This window comes from Onychomys torridus, chromosome 14 (genome assembly GCF_903995425.1).
Source record: "Onychomys torridus chromosome 14, mOncTor1.1, whole genome shotgun sequence".
NCBI classification, from domain to species: Eukaryota; Metazoa; Chordata; class Mammalia; order Rodentia; family Cricetidae; genus Onychomys; species Onychomys torridus.
The window spans coordinates 33,516,250-33,539,529 of NC_050456.1; the positions used below are offsets into that span (position 1 = coordinate 33,516,250).

General features: G+C 40.5%; 2 protein-coding genes and 1 pseudogene across 3 annotated transcripts in view; 1 reads left to right on the forward strand and 2 right to left on the reverse strand.

The window, feature by feature from the left end:
• LOC118595545 (kelch-like protein 28) overlaps window positions 1-17,912 on the reverse strand; it is a 39,616-nt gene extending 21,704 nt beyond the window's left edge. The window contains exon 1 of the mRNA XM_036206184.1: window positions 17,872-17,912. The gene's annotated coding sequence lies outside the window, so the exon portion shown is untranslated. The remainder of the gene's footprint in view (window positions 1-17,871) is intronic.
• LOC118595546 lies at window positions 6,409-17,926 on the reverse strand (annotated as a pseudogene).
• A 255-nt stretch (window positions 17,927-18,181) lies between these two features.
• Togaram1 (TOG array regulator of axonemal microtubules 1) overlaps window positions 18,182-23,280 on the forward strand; it is a 62,419-nt gene continuing 57,320 nt past the window's right edge. For both annotated transcript variants that reach the window (XM_036205747.1, XM_036205749.1), the window contains exon 1: window positions 18,182-20,510. In XM_036205747.1, coding sequence (XP_036061640.1) covers window positions 18,456-20,510 — 2,055 coding nt within the window. In that variant the 5' untranslated portion in view covers window positions 18,182-18,455. The remainder of the gene's footprint in view (window positions 20,511-23,280) is intronic.

The following is a 23,280-nucleotide window of genomic DNA, read 5'->3' on the forward strand; positions in this document are numbered from 1 at the left end:
CTAAAGCATAAAGTTCCATATAAGGATACATAGCACATATAGTTCCACATAGCACATAAAGTTCACTTTATTAAACTGTCTCTTCCTATGACCTCCATGCTGCACTAATTTATATTCTTTCCCATATAGCCTTTCACTCCAATATGGCTCATGTATTATTAATGTTGCAGCTCTCTATAAAAGTATTATCTCGAGCTGGAGAGAGGTCCGAGATTAAGAGCACTGCCTGTTCTTCCAGAGGTCCTGAGTTCAATTCCTAGCAACCAACAGTGGCTCACAGCCATCTGATAATGGAGATCTGGTGCTCTCTCTGGCATACAGGCATACATGGAGGCAGAATGTTGTATATCATAAATAAATAATAATTTTTTAAAAAAAATAATAAATAATCTTTAAAAAAATGTACTATCTCCTAAATGTTTTTGTTAGTAAGTGCTAAGTATTGTCTATAACTTTTCTTTTTTTCATCCTCCTTTCCTCAATACATATTTCAAAAGTCTAGGTTAATATTAACTTTCTCTTAAAAGTCTATTCCTTTACATGCAATTAACTTAACTATGTATGTGCCAGATTTGTAACCCTCCCCCACCCACTCCACACACACATTCTCTGACTTAACACGAAGAATCATATTCAGGCTGAACAGTGACACAATGAAAATGGAAGACAGAAAGGTTAAAAAGGAAGAGCTAGATACTTTATAAGAACATATTTCTCCAGACTAAACAAGATAGTAACACAGACCTACAAATGAGCTTCCTGAACTAATACCAGAGATACAAGCCTGGACGCTAATTTCAAAAGCAGACTAATATTTTATAAACAGTCTGAGAAGATTCATCTTAATTCCAGGATAACACTCTACATTAGTAATGATGTTGATTTATGATCACCTTAAGGGATTAGTCTAGTTCTAAATGAGCTAACAATTAAAGGCACTTCAGAGACTTTGTTTCTTCTCGCAATGAGCTCAGAGTTTCTATCAAAAGTGTTTTTATGTTTAAAGATGAGTAAAGAACTGTATAAATGTCTCTCAAGACTCTTGTAAAAACAAATCTAAATTATAATTTAGTCCAGGTAGGTAAATAAAAGCAATTGGTGCAGTGCATACTTCTAAAAGAACAGGGACTGGAGGATGATCCTAGTGGTACACTGTAGACATCAGGTGGGGACTGCAGGCGATGTCCTAGTGGTGTGCTGTAGAATCAATCAAGATGGGAACTGGAGGGTGATCCTAGTGGTGTGGCTGTAGAATTCAATCAAGATGGGGACTGAGGGTGATCCTGGTGGTGTGCTGTAGAATCAAGATGACCATACTCTGGCTCTGCCCTTCCCTTTGTGGGTTTTTGTTTGTTTTTTTGAGACAGGGTTTCTTTGTGCAGCTTTTGTGCCTTTCCTAGAATTCACTCTGGTGCCCGGCTGGCCTCGAACTACACAGAGATCTGCCTGGCTCTGCCTCCTGAGTGCTGGGATTAAGGGTGCACCACTGCCACCCCTGGGTCCTGCCCTTTCCATTTGGTAGTGACCATGAGGGCGGCAAAAAACCTGGACAACAAGTTAAGGACACCAAGGAACTTAACAGGGATAAAACAGAAGCGTTCCGAATATTGGCACAAGCATGAGGGAGAGAAATAACTAATCTGAGCGGATATTTTAGGGGTTTAGGGATTTTAAATCTCAGTAACCACTTTCATACCCTAGTCTGATGTGGTTTAAGCTTTATTAATGAACTGATATGCACAGAATGCCAGAGAGGAGACTTTTCCTTAGTTCAGGGACATGTCAGTTCGCATCAGGTGCACAGACTTTAGGATCATCCTAGAGGGGAATAGAAACAAACCATGATACCAGTGAAGAGAAAATTCAGATCATGTCAAATGAGCAACAGACACTGTGGTACTGAGTCTAGAGAAAAGGAAACATCAGGGTTATTGGCAGGTAGGCCAAGGGTAAATGCGGCTCAATTATAAGTAAGGGTTGATTTGAGGAGATGAATTTACACATATGAAACACTTCAATAGTGACCATTAGTAGGTTTTAACAATTTTGTCAGATTTGTATTCATGAATTTTTTTTAGTTGTTTACCTGAGTGCTATTTAGCTTTCTATGGTAGTACTACTCAGTATTAGGTAAGAAGTTCATTCCTGGAGTCCTGTGCGTACACGTGGTATGAGTATAACCACATATAACTTGTAAGACACAGAACCACTGTACACACACAATACACAAGCACCACGTGGTACATATTACACAGCCTAGAGAGAACAAGCAATGTATTTAAGAGACTTAGCTCTGGAATCAGACTGCTGTGGCTATGATATTGTGTGAACTGTTCAATCGTGAAGGTCACCTTGAAGTCTACTTTTCTCACGTGCACAGCACAGGCCAAGACGGGTTAAAATGGGCAGTGTTTTCTTGTGGCTGGCAAGTAAGTATCCCATAGTTATAGAGCATACCTGTTATCTGTATCAATATAGCTTTAAAAGATTTGAGTTTTACCACCTAAAAGTGACTCTCTTCTGTTTACCAAAAAAGGAAGGAAGCTGCTTCTATCAAGTGAACAAAGAGAACCAAGGCAAGGCAATGCCTGACTAATTCCATCAGTACGATCAGTGAGCCACTTTACGGTTTTGGATAGTGAATTAGATTTAGTAGTTGACTTCTGAAGACAGCAGAAAAGTAGCAGCAGAAGACAGAGCTTTAGTAAACTGCCTAGATCCCCTCAACCACACAGAGAAAAAGAGAAAAGAACAGTGCAGGAAAAGAGCCTGGCTGCCTGACTTCCTATAGTTCTTAAGACCCAGCCTATACTGCGCATGATGCCAAGCAGTTTTTTATATTCTGTGGCCTCTATCTAAAAGGGTGTGTGGTACCCTCTCATCCCTGGACATCATCATAACTAGGAACTGGGAGAAAATTATCTCATGCTCACTTACAGGATAGATGGGAAGGTTAGTGAGTGATGCCCCACGTAAGCTCCAAAAGCCTCTTATTCTCCAGTGTTCCTGGTTGAGGCAAGGTCAATAAGGTGCTATGGCAAACCTGCCTCCAACACTTACATTCTTAGAGTACTCTTCATCTCATTTTAACCAAATATGTTGAACTATTCATTTCAAACAGTTTTATTCATAGCAGGTTAAAATAAAAAATATCAAAAATTAAAAAATAGATTGAAGAAAAGGTCTTTGGTAGAAAACACTGTGCACACTCTTTCCACCATATTGGCCAGCAGGTGAAAACTTTGCTATTCAGGCCTCATGGCTGAGTTTGAATCGATCCCCCAAAACTCAAAGTGAAAAGAGAGCACTAACTCCCAAAGTTGTTCTCTAACCTCTATACAATGTTCTTTCTTTCACACATACAAACAATAAATACAACTAAAAAATTTAAATTAAAAACTATTATTGGGAATTAAATTTACATAAATAAATCATTTAATTTTTAATGCTCAACTTAAATAATTATAATAAACTTTTAAAGGTAAGGTAAAAAAATAGGAACTTAAAATTATGACATTAAGTTTACCGATTTCCGTTATTAAAAATTCTAATATTGAGCCTCTTTCCAGTCTCAAGGAAGAATACATCTTAAAAACTTACAGAAGCTATTCAAATATAGGGCTTAAACATGGTCTTTGCACCAAAAAGTATCAGCATCACGTGGAACCAGCTGGAAACGAATACTCCTGTCGCCTCAATCATGGATAGAGACAGTGGCAACACAGAGGTGAGTGGAGGCTGCACAGCCTGCTTTCAGCTCTCCCGGTGATTCTCACACTTGCAAACACTGAAATCAGGTCAACTATTTCTAGCCGAAATAACTGCAAATTTTACTTTAACTGATTCAATATTCGCAACTTTTATTATATTTGGTTCTCAGCTATTTATCCATAAATGACTATAAAGTAACTCAAAGAAAAATAATTTCAGATCTTCAAACCCCATGCTATCAAATAATTTTATTATGTTTCATTTATCTCAATAACACCCTTATGGAGAAGGAGGGCAAGTACCCACTGAAAAACAGGAAAGAACAATGACAGTATGAACCAGAACCAGGCAAATCTGTGGCGAACGTCCACATTTGCTACTTAACAGCTCTATGGACCTTCAAGATATGTTAATTTAATATATCAATACATAAAATAAGTGATATCAAAGCTGATACTGTGGTTCACATCTGCAATCCAAGCACTTAGGTGGCTGAGTTCAGGAGGATTTATGATGAGTTCCAGACTAGCCTAGGAATCAGGGCAAAATCCTGTCTTAAAAGAAACAAATCTAAAAAAGTAAGCCTACAAAAAACAAATGATAAATTTACACATATGTAAATGCCCAGAACACATAAATTATACTCAGGGCATTAAAACAAACCAAAGAGGAATCCAGATAGTAACAACTCCCTCTGTTGATGTATATAGTAGATCTGATATACTGAATTGCTTCTATTGCTAGCCTATTTTTTCGCTTTAACCTTTGTTGAAGCAAATACTTAAGAGTACTAAATATCTATGAACTGAAATTACTCAATACTGAACAAACAGTTCCAACATTAAAGTTTCCAATAGGCAACAGTGTAACATGAACTTTAAAGGGTCTTATTATAAAACAAACCAGATTCGGTACTGGGGTGAATGATGGAAAATCAAGAAACAGAACAAGCCACAGCCTCACCTTGCCAGTTCCTCAGCTGATCTGTTTCCTCAGACTGGAAGCCTCTAAGTCCTTACCCAATGGATCTCAGCTGAACTGCTGCTCAATAAGCTAAAAGCTTAAGCAGGCTTCTAGTTCCTGGTTTTTCACACTTAATACCTTTCTGCTTTCTGCAATCACTTCCTGGGATTAAAGGCGTGTGTCACCATGCTTGGCTGTTTCCAAGTGTGGCTTTGAACTCACAGAGATCCAGAATGAATCTCTGCGTGTGTGTGCCACATTTCGTGCCTCTATATCTAGTGGCTGTTCTGTTCTCTGACCCCAGATAAGTTTATTAGGGTGCACAATATACTGGAAACACACAACAGCATTGTGTAGAATGACCAAGCTCATGGCTATCCTCCTGCCCCTGTCTCCCAAGTCCTGGGATTACAGGAGTGTGGTACCATACCTATTCCCCAAAAGAGTCTTCTAAGAACAAATGGTGATACTTGCATGGAGTGAGTATAGATTGCGTTGCTACTTATCCACTGAAGATTTAAAATTTTCAGTTAAAGTATTCTCAGTACACTGTCATCCTTATGACTCCCTGTGTCTAAGGAGCAGCTTGGTTCTTTTCGCAATTTCCTAAGCTACCTATCCAACCCACACTTTCTTCTCTAGCAGACCTTACAGGATCTCCTCAGACCCTTTCTCTCACCTCTCTGTTCTACCTGTATTCCTCCAACTATTCAAACCCCTCTCTTCCGCTACTGTCCTACTATTTCAAGACCTTGATCTACCAGTGACCATCCCTTGTCCTATATCATCAGCCTGCTCCCCTCTTTATTTTGACATCTTCTTTCAAACATACTCAGATGTTTCTGTTCAATAACAAAATATAACAAAACCAAAAATCAAAATCGTGAAGTGACCTTTGTGAAAGGAGAGACAAAGAACCTCAAGCTATCTTGTCGGTGTCGAAGGGTGACTTGTATACCAAACTAAATCAAGGGTTGGCAAGCTACACAGCCATGGGCTAAAATTCAGTCCATGGACTTTTACAAATAAAGTTTTATTAGAACATATCCATGCTTAATCATTAACATACTGTCTACGGTTGCTCTCATCCCACATCGGTGGAATGAAAGTAGATGCAACCAAGACAGGAGGGCCGACCAGTCTGAAATATCTCCTATTTGCTCTTCACAGAAGCAGACTGACAAGCCCTGCTGTAAAATATTAGGAAAATAAAAAGAACTCTTTACAATTGTAAAAAACACAATGAAAAAAGATTCACACCCAAGTTATTATTTATGGTAGTTTCTTATTTTCTCATTTCACCGATGTTCTCCTAATTAACTATTTTCATTCAAAGCTCCTCGTGTCCTCAGTCTGCCCTCATCACAGGTTCCTAGCTCTCTGCTTTAGCACACTGTCAGAAAGAAGAGGAGGAGAGGTGAAGAGCAAGAAAAGGGGAGAGCGGAGGAAGAGGAGAAGGAAGAAGTAGAAACAATGAAACATTAGAAAAAACAGTATATAACCAGGATGGAGAAATGTGTACACTTGGGGTGAGGAAAAGACTAATAATTGAGTATAGAGAATGTATGGAAATATGATTAAAATACCTTCATAGATATTTTAGGAAATAAAAGGAGAGAAAGAACACCAAAACAGCAAATAAAAGGAAAATAAAATTATTTTTTAAATACAGAAAATCAGCACACTTAAAAAGCACAACATCTGTTAGTATCACTCCTTTCAAAACCCCATTTATTTACCTATCCAAACAGGCAAAGAGTCCAGATTTTCCTCCTACCGCACACAACACTTTGGGAGCACAGCGAGGTCGCGTCATCAAGACTGTCTGATGAGAGAGTCTATGTTCAGGCATGAAGTGGTACTTCAGGGCTTCATTCAGGAGATGTTTACAGGCACGATCATCACGGATAAGGTGATTTGCTTCATAGAGCCGAGTGAGGAACTTAACACTCAGCAATGGCAAGCGCACACTGCTCAGCAGCTGCGCTAAGTACTTTCTGGCGTTCTTGTGCGTCATACTTGATCCAAGACTCCAACGCATGAAAAACTGCCTCTTCAGTAGCGACGTTCAGGCAGTCATTGGAGACAATTTCATCCAAATCGGCATGTGTGAGCTCAAAAAACTCTTCTGTCTGGCAAACAGATTCAAAATTCTGGCATACGTACTTAGTAGCCGCCAAATAGAGGTCATGACAGCCATATGTCTCTGCAAAACGGGAAATTCCAATACAGTTCCCAGGGTCAAGCTGGCTCTCAAGGAAAGCACAACATTCTTTCAGGACAAGTTTTATCTGCAGCAGGTTTTGCTGCTGGCAGGAGGGACTCCACCGTATCCTGAGAGATGAAAGACGGTCCCAGTGTAGGCATACTCCACAATGGCCTGCAGTGCGGCTTCGTCAATGCTCTGAAACTCAACCTCAGTGTTCCCCTTCTCAGCGAGGTTCCCAGTGAACATAGGCCTTGAAGTATGGGCTGGATGCTGGCAAGTACCACTTTATGAGCATGAATTTTAACATCGCCTACTCGAAGAACGATGTCACAGAGTTCGTGATGCTGACGAAGGAGATTCAAGCCCTGCAGAAGTTGCTCTGAATGTAAGTGGGTTAAGTTAGCAAGCACTGTAGGTCGGGGATGTGTGGTCCATCTACAGAAAATGAAAGACACGGATGGTTACTTCAAAATAGCCATGCCAATGTGAGTCTGTTCCAAAGAGCACGTTGTCAAACTTGTTAATTCGCCACTGGCTAGGTTTTAATCGTGAACATTAAAAACAGAGACTTTTAGAGAAGGAACGACTTTATCATTTAATGCAACTCCTTTGTTATGAGGAAGTAGAGAACCAAACATGTTGCATGATACCCTCAAATAAGGACTTTTACACGCAAACTACTGTTTCATTGAGTATTTTCATTTAAAGACTCAGCTATCACTACAATAAAATACAAATATATGGAGAAAAAGTTGCTTACAGTCAAATTAGTTTTGAAAACAACTAGGCTAGTTTGCCTATTTGCTCAATAATAACATCAACAATACCAATTGACAGAGACTTTATAAAGCATAAAGTTCCATATAAGGATACATAGCACATATAGTTCCACATAGCACATAAATGTTCACTTTGATTAAACTGTCTCTTCCTATGACCTCCATGCTCACTAATTTATATTCTTTCCCATGATAGCCTTTCACTCCAATATGGCTCATGTAATTATTAAATGTTGCAGCTCTCTATAAAATGTATTATCTCAGAGCTGGAGAGATGGTTAAGAGCACTGCCTGTTCTTCCAGAGGTCCTGAGTTTCAATTCCTAGCAACCATAACAGTGGCTCACAGCCATCTATAATGGGATCTGGTGCTCTCTTCTGGCATACAGGCATACATGGAGGCAGAATGTTGTATACATATAAATAAATTAAATCTTTTTAAAAAAATAAATAAATAAATCTTTTAAAAAAAATGTACTATCTTCCTAAATGTTTTTTAGTAAGTGCTAAGTATTGTCTATAACTTTTCCTTTTTTTCATCCTCCTTTCCTCAATACATATTTTCAAAAGTCTAGGTTAATATTAACTTTCTCTAAAAGTCTAATTCCTTTACATGCAATTAACTTAACTATGTATGTGCAGATTTGTAACCCTCCCCCCACCCACTCCACACACACATTCTCTGACTTAACACGAAGAATCATATTCAGGCTGAACATGTGAACAATGAAAATGGAAGACAGAAAGGTTAAAAAGGAAGAGCTAGATACTTTATAAGAACATATTTCTCCAGACTAAACAAGATAGTAACACAGACCTACAAATGAGCTTCTGAACTAATACCAGAGATACAAGCCTGGACGCTAATTTCAAAAGCAAGACTAAATTTTATAAACAGTCTGAGAAGATCATCTTAATTCCAGATAACACTCTAACATTAGTAATGATGTGATTTATGATCACCTTAAAGGGATTAAGTCTAGTCTAAATGAGCTAACAATAATAAGGCACTTCAGAGACTTTGTTTCTTCTCGCAATGAGCTCAGAGTTTCTATCAAAAAGTGTATTTTATGTTTAAAGATGAGTAAAGAACTGTATAATGTCTCTCAAGACTTTTTAAAAACAAATCTAAAATTATAATTTAGTCCAGGTAGGTAAATAAAGCAAAGGTGCAGTGCATACTTCTAAAAGAACAGGGACTGGAGGATGATCCTAGTGGTACACTGTAGAATCAAGGTGGGGGACTGAGGATGATCCTAGTGGTGTGCTGTAGAATCAATTCAAGATGGGGAACTGGAGGGTGATCCTAGTGGTGTGCTGTAGAATCAATCAAGATGGGGACTGGAGGGTGATCCTGGTGGTGTGCTGTAGAATCAAGATGACCATACTCTGGCTCTGCCTTTCCCCTTTGTGGGTTTTGTTTTGTTTTTTTGAGACAGGGTTCTTTGTGCAGCTTTGTGCCTTTCCTAGAACTCACTCTGTAGCCCAGGCTGGCCTCGAACTCACAGAGATCTGCCTGGCTCTGCCTCCTGAGTGCTGGGATTAAAGGTGTGCACCACTGCCACCCCTGGGCTCTGCCCTTTCCATTTGTAGTGACCATGAAGGGCGGCAAAAACACTGGACAACAAGTTAAGGACACCAAGAGACCTTAACAGGGATAAAACAGAAGCGTTCCGAAATATTGGCACAAGCATGAAGGAGAGAAATAACTAATCTGAGGGATATTTTAGGGGTTTAGGGATTTTAAATCTCAGTACCACTTTAATACCCTAGTCTGATGTGGGTTTAAGCTTTATTAATAGAACTGTAATGCACAGAATGCCAGAGAGGAGACTTTCCCTTAGTTCAGGAAATGTCAGTTCGCATCAGGTGCACAGACTTTAGGCATCATCCTAGAGGGAATAGAAACAAACCATGATACCCAGTGAAGAGAAGAATTCAGATCATGTCAAATGAGCAACAGAACTGTGGGTACTGAGTCTAGAGAAAAGGAAAACTCAGGGTTATGTGGCAGGTAGGCCAAGGGTAAATGCGGCTCAATTATAGTAAGGGTTGATTTGAGGAGATGAATTTACACATATGAAACACTTACAATAGTGACCATTAGTAAGGTCTTAACAATTTTGTCAGCTTTGTATTCATGAATTTTTTAGTTGTTTACCTGAGTGCTATTTAGCTTTCTATGTTGTACTAACTCAGTATTAGGTAAGAAATTCATTCTGGAGTCTGTGGTACACGTGGTATGAAGTATAACACAATATAACTTGTAAAGAACACATGTACACCACAATACACAAGCACACACGTGGTGCATATTACACAGCTCTAGAGAGGCACAACAATGTAATTTAAGGAGACTTAGCTCTGGAATCAGACTGCTGTGGCTTGTATTGTGTGAACTGTTCAATGGCCTGTGAAGGTCACCTTGAAGTCTCAGTTTTCTCACGTGCACAGCACAGCACAGCAGGGTTACAATGGGGCAGTGTCTTTCTGTTGCTGGCAAGTAAGTACCCAATAGTTCTTAGACATTACCTGTTATCTGTATCAATATCAGCTTTAACAAGATTTGAGTTTTACCACCTAGAAAGTGACTCTCTTCTGTTTACCAAAAAAGGAAGGAAGCCTGCTTACTATCAAGTGAACAAAGAGAACCAAGGCAAGGCCAATGCCTGACTAATTCCATCAGTACAGATACAGTGAGCCACTTTACGGTTTGGATAGTGAATTAGATTTAGATAGTTGACTTCTGAAGACAGCAGAAAAGTAGCAGCAGAAAGACAGAGCTTTAGTAAACTGCCTAGATCCTCAACCCACACAGAGAAAAGAGAAAAGAACAGTGCCAGGAAAAGAGCCTGGCTGCCTGACTTCCTATTAGTTCTTAAGGACCCCAGCCTATACTGCATGATGCCAAGCAGTTTTATATTCTGTGGCCTCTATTCTAAAAGGGTGTGTGGTAACCTCTCATCCCTGGACATCATCATAACTAGGAACATGGGAGAAATTATCTCATGACTCACCTACAGGATAGATGGAAAGGTTAGTGAGTGATGCCCCACGTAAGCTCCTAAAAGCCCTCTTATTCTCCAGTGTTCCTGGTTGAGGCAAGGTCAATAAGGTGCTATGGCAAACCTGCCTCCATACACTTACATTCTTAGAGTACTTCATCTCATTTTAACCAATATGTGAACTATTCATTTCAAACAGTTTATTTCATAGCAGGTTAAAAATAAAAACTATCAAAAATTAAAAATAGATTGAAGAAAGGTCTTTGGTAGAAACACTGTGCACACTCTTTCCACCATATTGGCCAGCAGGTGAAAACTTTGCTATTCAGGCCTCATGGCTGAGTTTGAATCGATCCCCAAAACTCACAGTGAAAAGAGAGCACTAACTCCCAAAGTTGTTCTCTAACCTCTATACAAATGTTCTTTCTTTCACACATACAAACAATAAATACAACTAAAAAATTTAAATTAAAAACTATTATTGGGAATTAAATTTACATAAATAAATCATTTAATTTTTAATGCTCAATTAAATAATTATAAATAAAACTTTAAAAGGTAAGGTAAAAAAATAGGAACTTAAAATTAATGACATTAAGTTTACCATATTCCGTTATTAAAAATTCTAATTTGACCTCTTTCCAGTCTCAAGAGATACATCTTAAAAACTTACAGAAGCTATTCAAATATAGGGCTTAAAACATGGTCTTTGCACCAAAAGTATCAGCATCACGTGGGAACCAGCTGGAAACGAATACTCCTGTGCCTCATCATGGATAGAGACAGTGAGCAAACACAGAGGTGAGTGGAGGCTGCACAGCCTGCTTTCAGCTCTCCCGGTGATTCTCACACTTGCAAACACTGAGAATCAGGTCAACTATTTCTAGCCGAAATAACTGCAAATTTTACTTATAACTGATTCAATATTCGCAACTTTTATTTATTTGGTTCTCAGCTATTTATCCATAAATGACTAAAAGTAACTCAAAGAAAAAATAATTTCAGATCTTCAAACCCCATGCTATCAAATAATTTTATTATGTTTCATTTATCTCAATAACACCCTTATGGAGAAGGAAGGGCAAGTACCACTGAAAACAGGAAAGAACAGTGAACAGTATGAACCAGAACCAGGCAAATCTGTGCGAAGTCCACATTTGGCTACTTAACAGCTCTATGACCTTCAGAATATGTTAATTTAATATATCAATACATAAAATAAGTGATATCAAAGCTGATACTGGTGGTTCACATCTGCAATCCAAGCACTTAGGTGGCTGAGTCAGGAGGATTTATGATGAGTTCCAGACTAGCCTAGGATACAGGGCAAAATCCTGTCTTAAAGAAACAAATCTAAAAAAGTAAGCCTACAAAAAACAAATGATAAATTTACACATATGTAAATGCCCAGAACACATAAACATTATATCAGGGCATTAAAACAAACCAAAGAGGAATCCAGATAGTAACAACTCCCTTCTGTTGATGTATAATAGTAGATCTGATATACTGAATTGCTTCTATATGCTAGCCTATTTTTTGCTTTAACCTTTGTTGAAGCAAATACTTAAGAGTACTAAATATCTATGAACTGAATTACTCAATACTGAACAAACAGTTCCAACATTAAAGTTTCAATAAGGCAACAGTGTAACATGAATCTTAAAGGGTCTTATTAATAAAAACAAACCCAGATTCAGGTACTGGGGTGAATGATGGAAAATCAGAGAAACAGAACAAGCCACAGCCTCACCTTGCCAGTTCCTCAGCTGATCCTGTTTCCTCAGACTGGAAGCCTCTAAGTCCTTACCCGAATGGATCTCAGCTGAACTGCTGCTCAAAAGCCTAAAAGCTTAAGCAGGCTCTAGTTCCTGGTTTTTCACACCTTATACCTTTCTGCTTTCTGCCATCACTTCCTGGGATTAAAGGCGTGTGTCACCATGCTTGGCTGTTTCCAGTGTGGCTTTGAACTCACAGAGATCCAGATGAATCTCTGCCGTGTGTGCCACCATTTTCTGGCCTCTATATCTAGTGGCTGTTCTGTTCTCTGACCCCAGATAAGTTTATTAGGGTGCACAATATACTGGGAAACACACAACAGCATTGTAGTTCATTTTTAATGATTCTCATATGCTGTGCCAATACCCTTAATATATTAAAAGAAGACTTCACAATTTTAGATTCTAAAACTAAGATATTAAAGATCAGGCTGAGAGTTTAGTACTTATCTACTTAATTGACATCTAAGCTACAAAGAAGTGGTGCTGAAATCAGCTGGGAGGCAATTAACTGCCATATAAATATAGATCACAGCCGCAGCAAGTAAATAGAGAAGAAACGAGAGTGATTTAAAAAATACACATAGATGTGATTTAACAAATCAGATTTTATCAAACTGCTCTGGCATTAAATTCTTTTCCCATTGTTCAGTTTCCTTACAGTAAATTCAACCATTATAATATAATATTTACCAGTATATATCTATAGAATAAGCTGCAATATTGCATTTTTCTCTGAAAAATTTCCATATATCTAGAGAAACAAAAGTAAAATTAACTGTGTGTTACTAACATAAATCCTTATGTTTTGGGGTTGGAAACATGCAGCAGAAAGCAAGGGCCATACAGGGAGACCCTGTCTCAAAATAACAAAAGCTCATAATTCCTTAACCTTATTGAAGTTCTGACATAATTAACTAAGAAGATTCAGAACAGAAACAGAAAAGGGATAGATAAAAATATATAATCAAATAATACATAAAAATATAAAGATTAATTATGGAAAAATCAAATTTTATCCTACAGTTTTAACAACCTTTTCACCAAAGTTCCAAAAGTCTAAGCAAACAGCTGAACTGATTTGAGTTTTACTTTCTTCTTCTGATCATTAAAATATATCTAATACAAATGAAGAATACAGAACCTCTAATTGTTGTTATGAGGATTAGATGAGCTAATATTTACTAAGTAGTTAGCACAGTATTCAGCACATAGCACACAATAAATGGAATACAATTATTGGTTAATAACCTTTCACTTCCATTGTACTTATTAATGACAACTTCTTAAATTACACATATTTTTATTTTCATTTCCAATATTTCAGGGATGCCTTTAAAATTTGGGTAAAGAACACACAAAGGACAAAGTGATGTGTTTGTTGAATACAATATTTGTTTATCTATGTAAAGATGTGTTGCATTTGTTTTGAATTGCAGAATAATTGTTCAACTAAGTAAAATGTGTTGGATTTGCTTATGCTGCATTTGTTTAACTATGTAAAGATGTGTTGCATTTGTTTTACCTAGCCTGCTAAGGCACATCGGTTTAAAAAAAGCTGGTCAACAGCTAGGCAGTAGATGGGATAGGCGGGGGCCGGCGGGCAAAGAGAATAAGTAGGAGGAGGAATCTAGGCTAGAGAGAGAATGAGGAAGAGAGGGAGCTGGCCAGGACCGGTCAGCCAGGCAGCTAGCTGCCACACAGACACACACCGAGGAAGCAGGAAAGGAGGACATACAGAATGAAAGAAAGGTATAAAACCCTGAAGCAAAACATAGATGAAGATAAAGAGGTTAAATTAAGTTATAAGAGTTAGTGGGACAACCCTAAGCTAAGGCTGAGCATTCCTAAGTAATATTAGGTCTCCATGTCATGATTTGGGGGCTGGCAGACCAAGAAAGCCTGCTATAGCAATTTGTCCAACAAATTCATTATCTCTGACTGTGGAAATAAAACATTCATCTCTAGAGCAACTGTGTGTACTCTTTCTAAGTACAGCTCAAAGAATGAAGGTAGGTAGCACATACCTTCCTGTAATCCGATACCTTAGTTTAAATTATTTTCAATCATTGAAATTTTGTTTTACTCAAATTTGCAATTTTCAGTATAGCCCTAACTACTTCCTTTCAATTTTCTGAAGTTTACTTTTACAATAAAACAAAAAGCGATTCATATTCTATAATCTTATTAAAACCCTGTTCTTTGGCCAGGGCGGTGGTGGTGCACGCCTGTAATCCCAGCACTCGGGAGGCAGAGGCAGGTGGATCTCTGTGAGTTCGAGGCCAGCCTGGTCTCCAAATCGAGTTCCAGGAAAGATGCAAAGCTACACAAAGAAACCCTGTCTTGAAAAACAAAAACAAAACCAAAAACAAACAACAACAACAAAAAAGAACAAAACCAAACCCCTGTTCTTTATCACATATCACATGCCTTTATTCCCAGCACTTGGGAGGCAGAGACAGGCAGATCTCTGAGGTTAAGGCCAGCTTGGTCTACAAAATGTGTTACTGGATAGCCAAGGGACACACAGAGAAATCCTGTCTCAAAAATCCAAAAGGAAAAAAATACCCTGTTCTTTATCAAACTCATTACTACATATTAATGCTTTTCTAGTCAAAGGACTCCTAGGCTTCAAAAATAAGACTAAAAGAAGCAAGTACTTTAATAGATATAAATAAAAATATATTAAACAAAAAGATTTAATTCTATAAGATGATCATAAAAGATAGTAAGATATTTGACAGTGAAGTCTCATTTCCTAAATCTCCACAATCAAACTAATGTATTTTTCAAATCTTCAAGGAGACAAAACATAATGGACATAAACAAATTACAATCTGTAATACACACTGAGCTACAGGGACCTGAGACAAAGAAGGACTCATCTTGCTTTGCTCAAAGGAAAAGAACAGAACTGCTTGATTTATGGATCCAGGGCCCTCCCAGTAGTGTTCTTTATTACAGGGAAAGGATCATTCTTAAATTTCTGCCATAACTAATAATGAAATATCATTTAAGACTTTCTAAGTTTCCTTTTCTTTGATGCTGATTACCACACAACCTTAGTCTGGTTAGTAACTTGGCTTCCTAAATTCTTAGATACATGAAAAGTATGCTGGAGTTTTCAATCTGAAAATTCTGATCACCAGGAAGAGTTACCTTCTATTCCAACATAAACTGGCATTCTAATGTGTACATTCTAATGCATACATCAGTCTTCTGTTTCTTTCTGTGTGGATTGGGTTCCTCAAGTCTGAGCACATATGAATAGAAGAATACATTTAAACATTTTAGGTTGGAAATGGGAATCTAGAAAGTCCCAAGCCCCCCCACCCCCACCCCAGCCTGTGTTTTTTTTTTTTCCGTAGTACTATGAATGTAATCCAGAACCTTGTATATGCTAGGCGAGTGCTCTACCAAGCCCCAGCCACCTGGCAGGCACTGTTTCTCACTGACAGGTGTTCCAACCATCTCTTGGTTTGCATTCCTGTCCTTATTCTGCCTCTAAATATAGAAAAGGGGTGGGGACAGCTGGGCTTTTGTTGTTTCTCTCCTAAAATACATTTGCTAAGCCACACTTAGGTGGATCCACTCACACATCAAAATGACCAATGAAAGCCGTGGCTGTAGCTCAGAGGCAGAGCATTTCCCTAGCATAAGCAAAGCCCTGGGTTTGATGTGGAAGAAAACAAAACAGCAGCAGCGAACAAACACAACACAAAAGCTTAATGAGGAAACTACCTGGGCTTTAAACCAATGCACAGGCGGCACGGTCATACAGCCTCGTTGTATGACTATATGACTACTCTTAAGAAGAAAGAAAAAAAAAAGAAAAAAAATCTATGATATTAAAATGTGCTATAATAAAAATTAATAGATAAAATTTCAACTTGCATCACCAGGAGTATCAATTTATTGTTATAAAGTACTTTGGCACACGTGACTCAATTATTCCAAGATTTCGAAAAGTAATATAGTGGGGTATGGAGGCTCACACCTTTAATCCCAGCACTTGGGAAGCAGAGGCAGGTGGATTTCTGAGTTCAAGGCCAGCCTGGGCTACAGAGCAAGTTCCAGGACAGCCAGGGCTCCACAGGGAAACCCTGCCTCAAAGAAGGAAAAAAAAAAGATTTCAAGAGACCCCCCCATTTGGTCTGCTTTGGGCAGAAACACTTGCATTTGAACATAAACTCGGAACTGCAAATTATAACTCAGTCTTTTCCCACTAGGTCACTGAAAAGTAATTTGTTTGTTTTTTTTCGAGACAGGTTTTCTCTGTGTAACAGCCTTGGCTGTCCTGGAACTCCATCAGTAGTAGACTAGGCTGGCCTTAAACTCACTGAGATCCGCCTCCCTCTGCCTCCCAACTGCTGCGTGTGCCACCTCTGCCCACCTGTATTATTTCTTTAAAAAGTCTGCCCCCCCCCCAAATTCTGTCTTTAAACCTGGATTGGCAGTGCACACTTGTAATCTCAACATTCAAGACAGGAGAATCGAGAGTACAAGGCCATGCCAAGTTACACAGAGAAACCCTGTCTTGAAAAAGAAAAAAAAAAAGAGAGAGTTAGTTCAAGGCCAACTTGGACTATAAATAGCAATTATTTGTTTCAAATACAGAAACAAAAGTTGCTCTTTCATACCCGAAGCGTTTGACCTTACAGGAGATACTCTTAATTCTACTTATAGTTTCATTGACAAAGAGGAAAACACCCATCAGCCATCAAATTCTCAGTTAGCTCAACATAATGTCTACCAACCCTAAATCCTCTGGGCAGAATTCTCTTAGGATGGTGATGCCAAGAACTTGCACCACCACTGAAATTGTCTAGCGATCTCTGTCTCCAGGAGACTGAGAGACTGCAGAGAAGCTCCAGGATCCTACTGGGAGATTGGAGAAGTGCAGGTGGGGGGAAAGGGGTGAGTCCCACAGAGGAGCTACGTTAGAAAGATCTTAAGCACTTCGTCTAATGCAAAGCGGTTAACTATACACGGGGAAGTACAGATTCTGCACATCTTTAAGAAAATTTAGTGATACGGACAATGAAAAGTGACAGAAACCTTTAACACTCTACAGCCAGCAGGCGAGGAGAGGAAAGGGCAGCATGGAAGAGGAAGGCGGGACAAGGAAGGTCCCCAAAGACTAGGAATGATAATAATTTAAAAAGAGGAAGAAGAAAGAAAGAAAAGTACTCAGTCTGTAAGACTGACTTTGGCTGGGTTCTCCTGTACTGATGAGCAGTCAGCTGGAAGACAGACTCTCACTCAGGATGGTAGAGTAGAACGTTTACATTGGTAACCAGCCCTGCAGAACATGTCGCCTCTGTGCCTGCTCCGGTACAGGCATTTACCTCTTACTCTGGCTCATGTGCCACCGCGCAACACTCGGCCAAAGCTTGCACCATTGGATAATAGCAGAACGGAAAATACCTGAGTCCCAGGAATAACACCTGCAACGACAGGAGGAGGAGGAGGAGCCACGGAAAACTGGAACCCGGACAACAACCTCACTTGCGCTGCTCAATCCTCAACTCTTACGGGTGGGGCGGGAAACTTCCGCCCCGCGCAGGGACGCGTCATTTCCGTTTAAGGTCTTGACCCCCGCGCCTCGCCCCTCTGGCTACGTTCCAACAGTCCAACTTCCTCTTCCAGGAGTCTTCTGCCTGGGCCTAACTCCCTACGTGGACTACATGACCCAGCATGCATCTCGGGATGTTAATTTCCGGGTCAAGAGGTCCGAGCTGGGTGCATCACCATGGAAGCGCTCGGTTTGGTCACGTGGTGGCCCTGGTTACGCCGGGTGGCGGCTGTGGGGTCCCGGGCTCGGGCGGGGGCCATTTTGCCGGAGGCTGGCTCCGGGAGTTGAAGGCCCGAGCGGCCTGGCAGCCGACCCGAGCCGTTCCTTCCCATCCTCTGCACCTCGGGCCTTGGAGAGGAGCCGGAAGGCTGGGCCTCCTCCAGCCCTCCCAAGACGGCAATGGTTCCCTCCAGCCGTCGCTACCTGACGACCCTCCATGGCGGCCGCGCCTTCCGAGCTGCTCCTGCCGCCGCCCCTGGCAGCCCTTGGTTCCTATCGCCTCCCGAGCCGCGGTCGTCCTTCCGCCCCAGGGACTGATGATGGTCGTCGAGCTGGGGGCACGATGAGAGGCGAGAAAAACTACTACTGCCGCGGGGCTGCCGGGGATCCCGGTTCCTGCCCGTCGACGCCGTCGCCTCTGACCTCGACCCTCCTGTTGCCGGCCGAGGCCGTCTCCAGTAGCTGGTCGGGGCCTGGAAGTGGGCTGTCGGGGGGAGATGAGGAGGAGACACGGCTCCTTCAACTCCTGCGCACCGCCCCGGATCCCTCCGAGGCGTTCCAGGCTTTGCAGGCCGCCTTGCCGCGGCGGGGCGGCCGGCTTGGCTTCCCCCGCCGCAAGGAAGCCTTGTATCGGGCGCTGGGCCGAGTGCTTGTGGAAGGCGGCAGTGATGAGAAGAGACTCTGCTTGCAGCTCCTGTCGGACGTCCTCCGGGGCCAGGGCGAGGCCGTTCAGCTGGAAGAGGCCTTTAGTTTAGCGCTTCTGCCTCAGCTCGTCGTCTCGTTACGAGAAGAGAACCCAGCCCTACGGAAAGATGCGCTGCAGATCCTGCACATCTGTCTGAGGCGCAGTTCCGGGCAGGTGCTGAGAACGCTGATACAAGGCCTGGAAAGTCCAGATGCCCGGCTCAGAGCTTCCACTGCGCTCCTGCTCCCTGTCTTGCTTACTCCCGAGGATTTGTTGCTGGGCTTGGATCTCACTGAAGTAATAATAGCTCTGGCCCGAAAGCTTGGCGATCAGGAGATGGAAGAAGAATCCGAGGCAGCGTTCTCGACACTTCAGCAAATTGGAGAACGACTTGGTCAAGAGAGGTTTCAGTCCTACATCTCCCGGCTGCCCTCTGCCTTGAGGAGGCACTACAATCGCCGCCTGGAGGCCCAGCTTGGGAATCAGGTTCCTTATTATTTGGAGCTCGAAGCCTCTGGGTTTTCTGAAGATCCTGCCCCGTGTGTAGTGACTCTTTCCAACAGCAATCTTAAATTTGGGATTATCCCTCAGGAGCTGCATGCAAGATTGTTGGATCAGGAAGACTATAAGAACAGGACTCAGGCTGTCGAGGAACTGAAACAGTTGCTGGGAAAATTCAACCCAGGCTCCACCCCTCATTCGAGTCTTGTTGGTTTCATTAGCTTACTGTATAACTTGTTAGACGATTCCAATTTCAAAGTGGTCCACGGCACGCTTCAAGTTCTGCATTTACTGGTCATTCGCCTGGGAGAGCAGGTCCAGCAGTACTTGGGACCAGTTATAGCCGCTTCTGTGAAAGTGCTGGCCGACAACAAGTTGGTGATCAAGCAGGAATACATGAAAATCTTTCTAAAGCTGATGAAGGAAGTAGGTCCTCAGCAGGTGCTTTGTTTGCTCCTGGAAAATCTTAAGCATAAGCATTCCAGAGTAAGAGAGGAAGTAGTGAACATTTGCATCTGTTCCCTCCTGACCTATCCCAGTGAGGATTTCGACCTAGCCAAACTGTCTTTCGATCTGGCTCCAGCTCTGGTAGATAGCAAACGCAGGGTACGCCAGGCAGCTCTGGAAGCCTTTGCTGTTTTGGCTTCATCAATGGGATCAGGTAAAACCAACGTCCTTTTGAAAGCTGTAGATACTGTTGAACTGCAAGATAATGGAGATGGTGTGATGAATGCTGTGCAGGCCAGATTGGCCAGAAAATCTCTACCACGGCTAACAGAGCAGGGGTTTGTGGAGTATGCAGTACCCATGCCATCTTCTGCCCAGGGGAGGTCAAGCCATTTGGCGCATGGAGCAGATACAGACTGGCTTATGTCTGGTAACAGAACTCAGAGTGCACACTGTTACTGTGGTGACCACACGAGGGACAGCATGCAGCTGTATGGCTCCTACAGTCCAACGATCTGTACCCGAAGGGTATTAAGTGCTGGAAAAGGGAAAAACAAATTACCGTGGGAAAATGAGCAGCCTGGAGGCACTGGAGAAAACCAGACCTCCACTTCCAAGGACACTAAAGATTCAGAGCAGGTATGCTGAATTTTCTTGAGTTGAAAATGAAATAATTTACAAAGAAAATTTTGAATTAAGTGCTATGTGGATGTCCATTATAATGGTACGGGTTATGTAAGGTCATTTAATAGAGTTCCTTCTTGATCAAATTTGAGGTACAATGTGATACGGACAAGAAATGGGTTTCAATTATGGCTTATTTGTTTTCATATCACTCATCTCAATCACACAACAAACCCCCAATGCCTAGTAGGTACCAGATAAAGAATTAATTCCAGTTCCAAGTGGCTTCTGGAGAAAGTTACAAACTGGCAGTTAACATGTTTTTTCGGTGCTAGAATAGAAATAGAGTGCTGAGGAATAATACCAAAGCTTAGGAAACATAATTCCACTAGAACAAATCAAAAAGCCTCCAAGGTTCTGATCTTTGAACTTAGATTCCCATCCTTAAAAAGCTTTTATTTTAAAATTTACAAATCTACATGTAAATTAGTACTCATGTACTTCATCTGTATTTGCCTGTTAACATCTTGCAATATTTTATGAACCATTTGATAGTAAATAGCACATATTTTGGATTTCATTCCTTAATATTTTGAAATATGTCTCCTAAAATAAGTTATAACCATATTGCCATGCTTCAGAATACTAATAGTAATTGAATAGTATATAGCTTTTATTTAAATTTCTCCATTTGTTCCCCAACTGTGTTTTATATTTTTCACTTTACTTTTATCATCTAAGATCCAGTCATGGCTGTAGCTATTGTCTTTTTTTTTAAACATTTATTTATTATGTATAGTATTCTGCCTGCATATGTCCCTGCAGGCCAGAAGAGGGCACCAGCTCTCATTACAGATGGTTGTGAGCCACCATGTGGTTGCTGGGAATTGAACTCAGGACTTCTGGAAGAGCAGTTGGTGCTCTTAACCACTGAGCCATCTCTCCAGCCCAAACAGATTTTGAACTCTTTTTTTTTTTTTTTTTTGGTTTTTCAAGACAGGGTTTCTCTGTGTAGCTTTGCGCCTTTCCTGGAACTCACTCTGTAGCCCAGGCTGGCCTCGAACTCACAGAGATTCGTCTGGCTCTGCCTCCCGAGTGCTGGAATTAAAGGTGTGTGCCACCATCTCCTGGCACTATTGTCTTTTTGTCTAGTATTATGTCCCTACTTGTTTGTGAGTTTGTATGGTTTTTTTCATGGCAGGCCCCTTTCCTCTTAAAGGCTGAGGTAAGTGTGAATTTATCTGATAGTTTCTGTATCATTAGACTGAAGATAGAAATTCTTAGCATAAGGTTGGGCATTTAGCTCAGTAATAGAGCGCTTGCCTAGCAAGTACAAGGCCCTGGGTTCAGTCCTCAGCTCTGAAAAAAAAAGACAAAAAAAATTCCTAGCATATATTACCTAAGTAATGGATACAGCACATTGTGGTTGTCCTACCTTGAGTAACACCACTGACAACAAGATACATTATAAAGATTCTTTACCATAGATGTTACATTGAGACCCTACAAATACCTCAACAATGTTTTACTCATTGTTTTTAACATCAGGTGAGTATTTTTACTTGTATCAGTTATTATATTGGTGGCTAGGAAGAGTATAATTAGAGGCAAAAAGCATTTTGTCTATATTTGTTGCCTAAAATTCTTTTCTATATGTAATTATTATATTTGTCTTTAATTTTTGCTCCTTAAAATCAAGTTGTTTTGTTTGTTTGTTTTTTTGTTTTTCCCCCAAGACAGGGTTTCTCTGTGTAACAGTCCTAGCTGCCCTGGAACTCTCTTTGTAGACCAGGCTGGCCTGGAACTCCCAAAGATCCGCCTGCCTCTGCCTTCCAAGTGGTGGTATCAAAAGCGTGTGCCACCACTGCCTGGCTTTGTTTTTTAAGATTTATTTCTGTTTATGTGTCTGTGTGAGTATGCCTGCATGTGTGTGTGTGTGTGTGTGTGTGTGTGTATACGTGTGTACAAACCTGTGGAAGCCAGAGAGGGTGTCAGATTTGGTAGAGCTAGAGGAATTGTAGGATTCTGTGATTGGCCCTGTGTAGGTGCTGGGGACCAAATTCTGTCCTCTGTAAGAACAGCAAGAGCCCTGAACTGCTGAACATTCTTTCCAACCCCAAACTGGATTTTTTTTTAATTTATTTATAATTCAAACTTTTACTGAAAATAGATTTTTTTCATGTAATATATTCTGATCATAGTTTCTCCTCTAACTCCTCCTAGATCTTGCTCACCTCCCCACCCATCCAGATCTCCAGTCTTTCTTGCATTAGGAGATAAACAGGCAACTAAAAAACAAATGACAATCCAGAATAGGACAAAATAAACAAATAGGGGGAAAAAAGAGCTGAAGAAAAAGCACAAGAAACACTCCGAGCACAGAAATCCCATAAAAACACAAAATCAGAAACATAACATATAAGCAAAAGATCTGTAAGGTTTAAAAAAAAAAAAAAAAAAAAAAAAAGCCCAGCAATGCAGAATGGGACAAAATCTCTCCAAAACTACATTTAGTTCATTTAATGTTGGCTATCAAATTAAGTTTTGGATACTGAATTACGTGTTTGACCAATGGCTAGCTTGTTTTTTTCTTGTTTCACACTGGGATCAGCTGGGGTTTTTTGGTTTTGTTTTGTTTTGTTTCCTATAGGATCCTAATATTGGCAATGTAGTAGAGTAGTATTTTAAAACCCAATTCTGTTTTCAATCATTGCTATTTCTTGCTGTTGCAGATCATCCCTTGCAGTGGACAGAACCAAGATCATCTTTTTTTAAATAAGTTCCT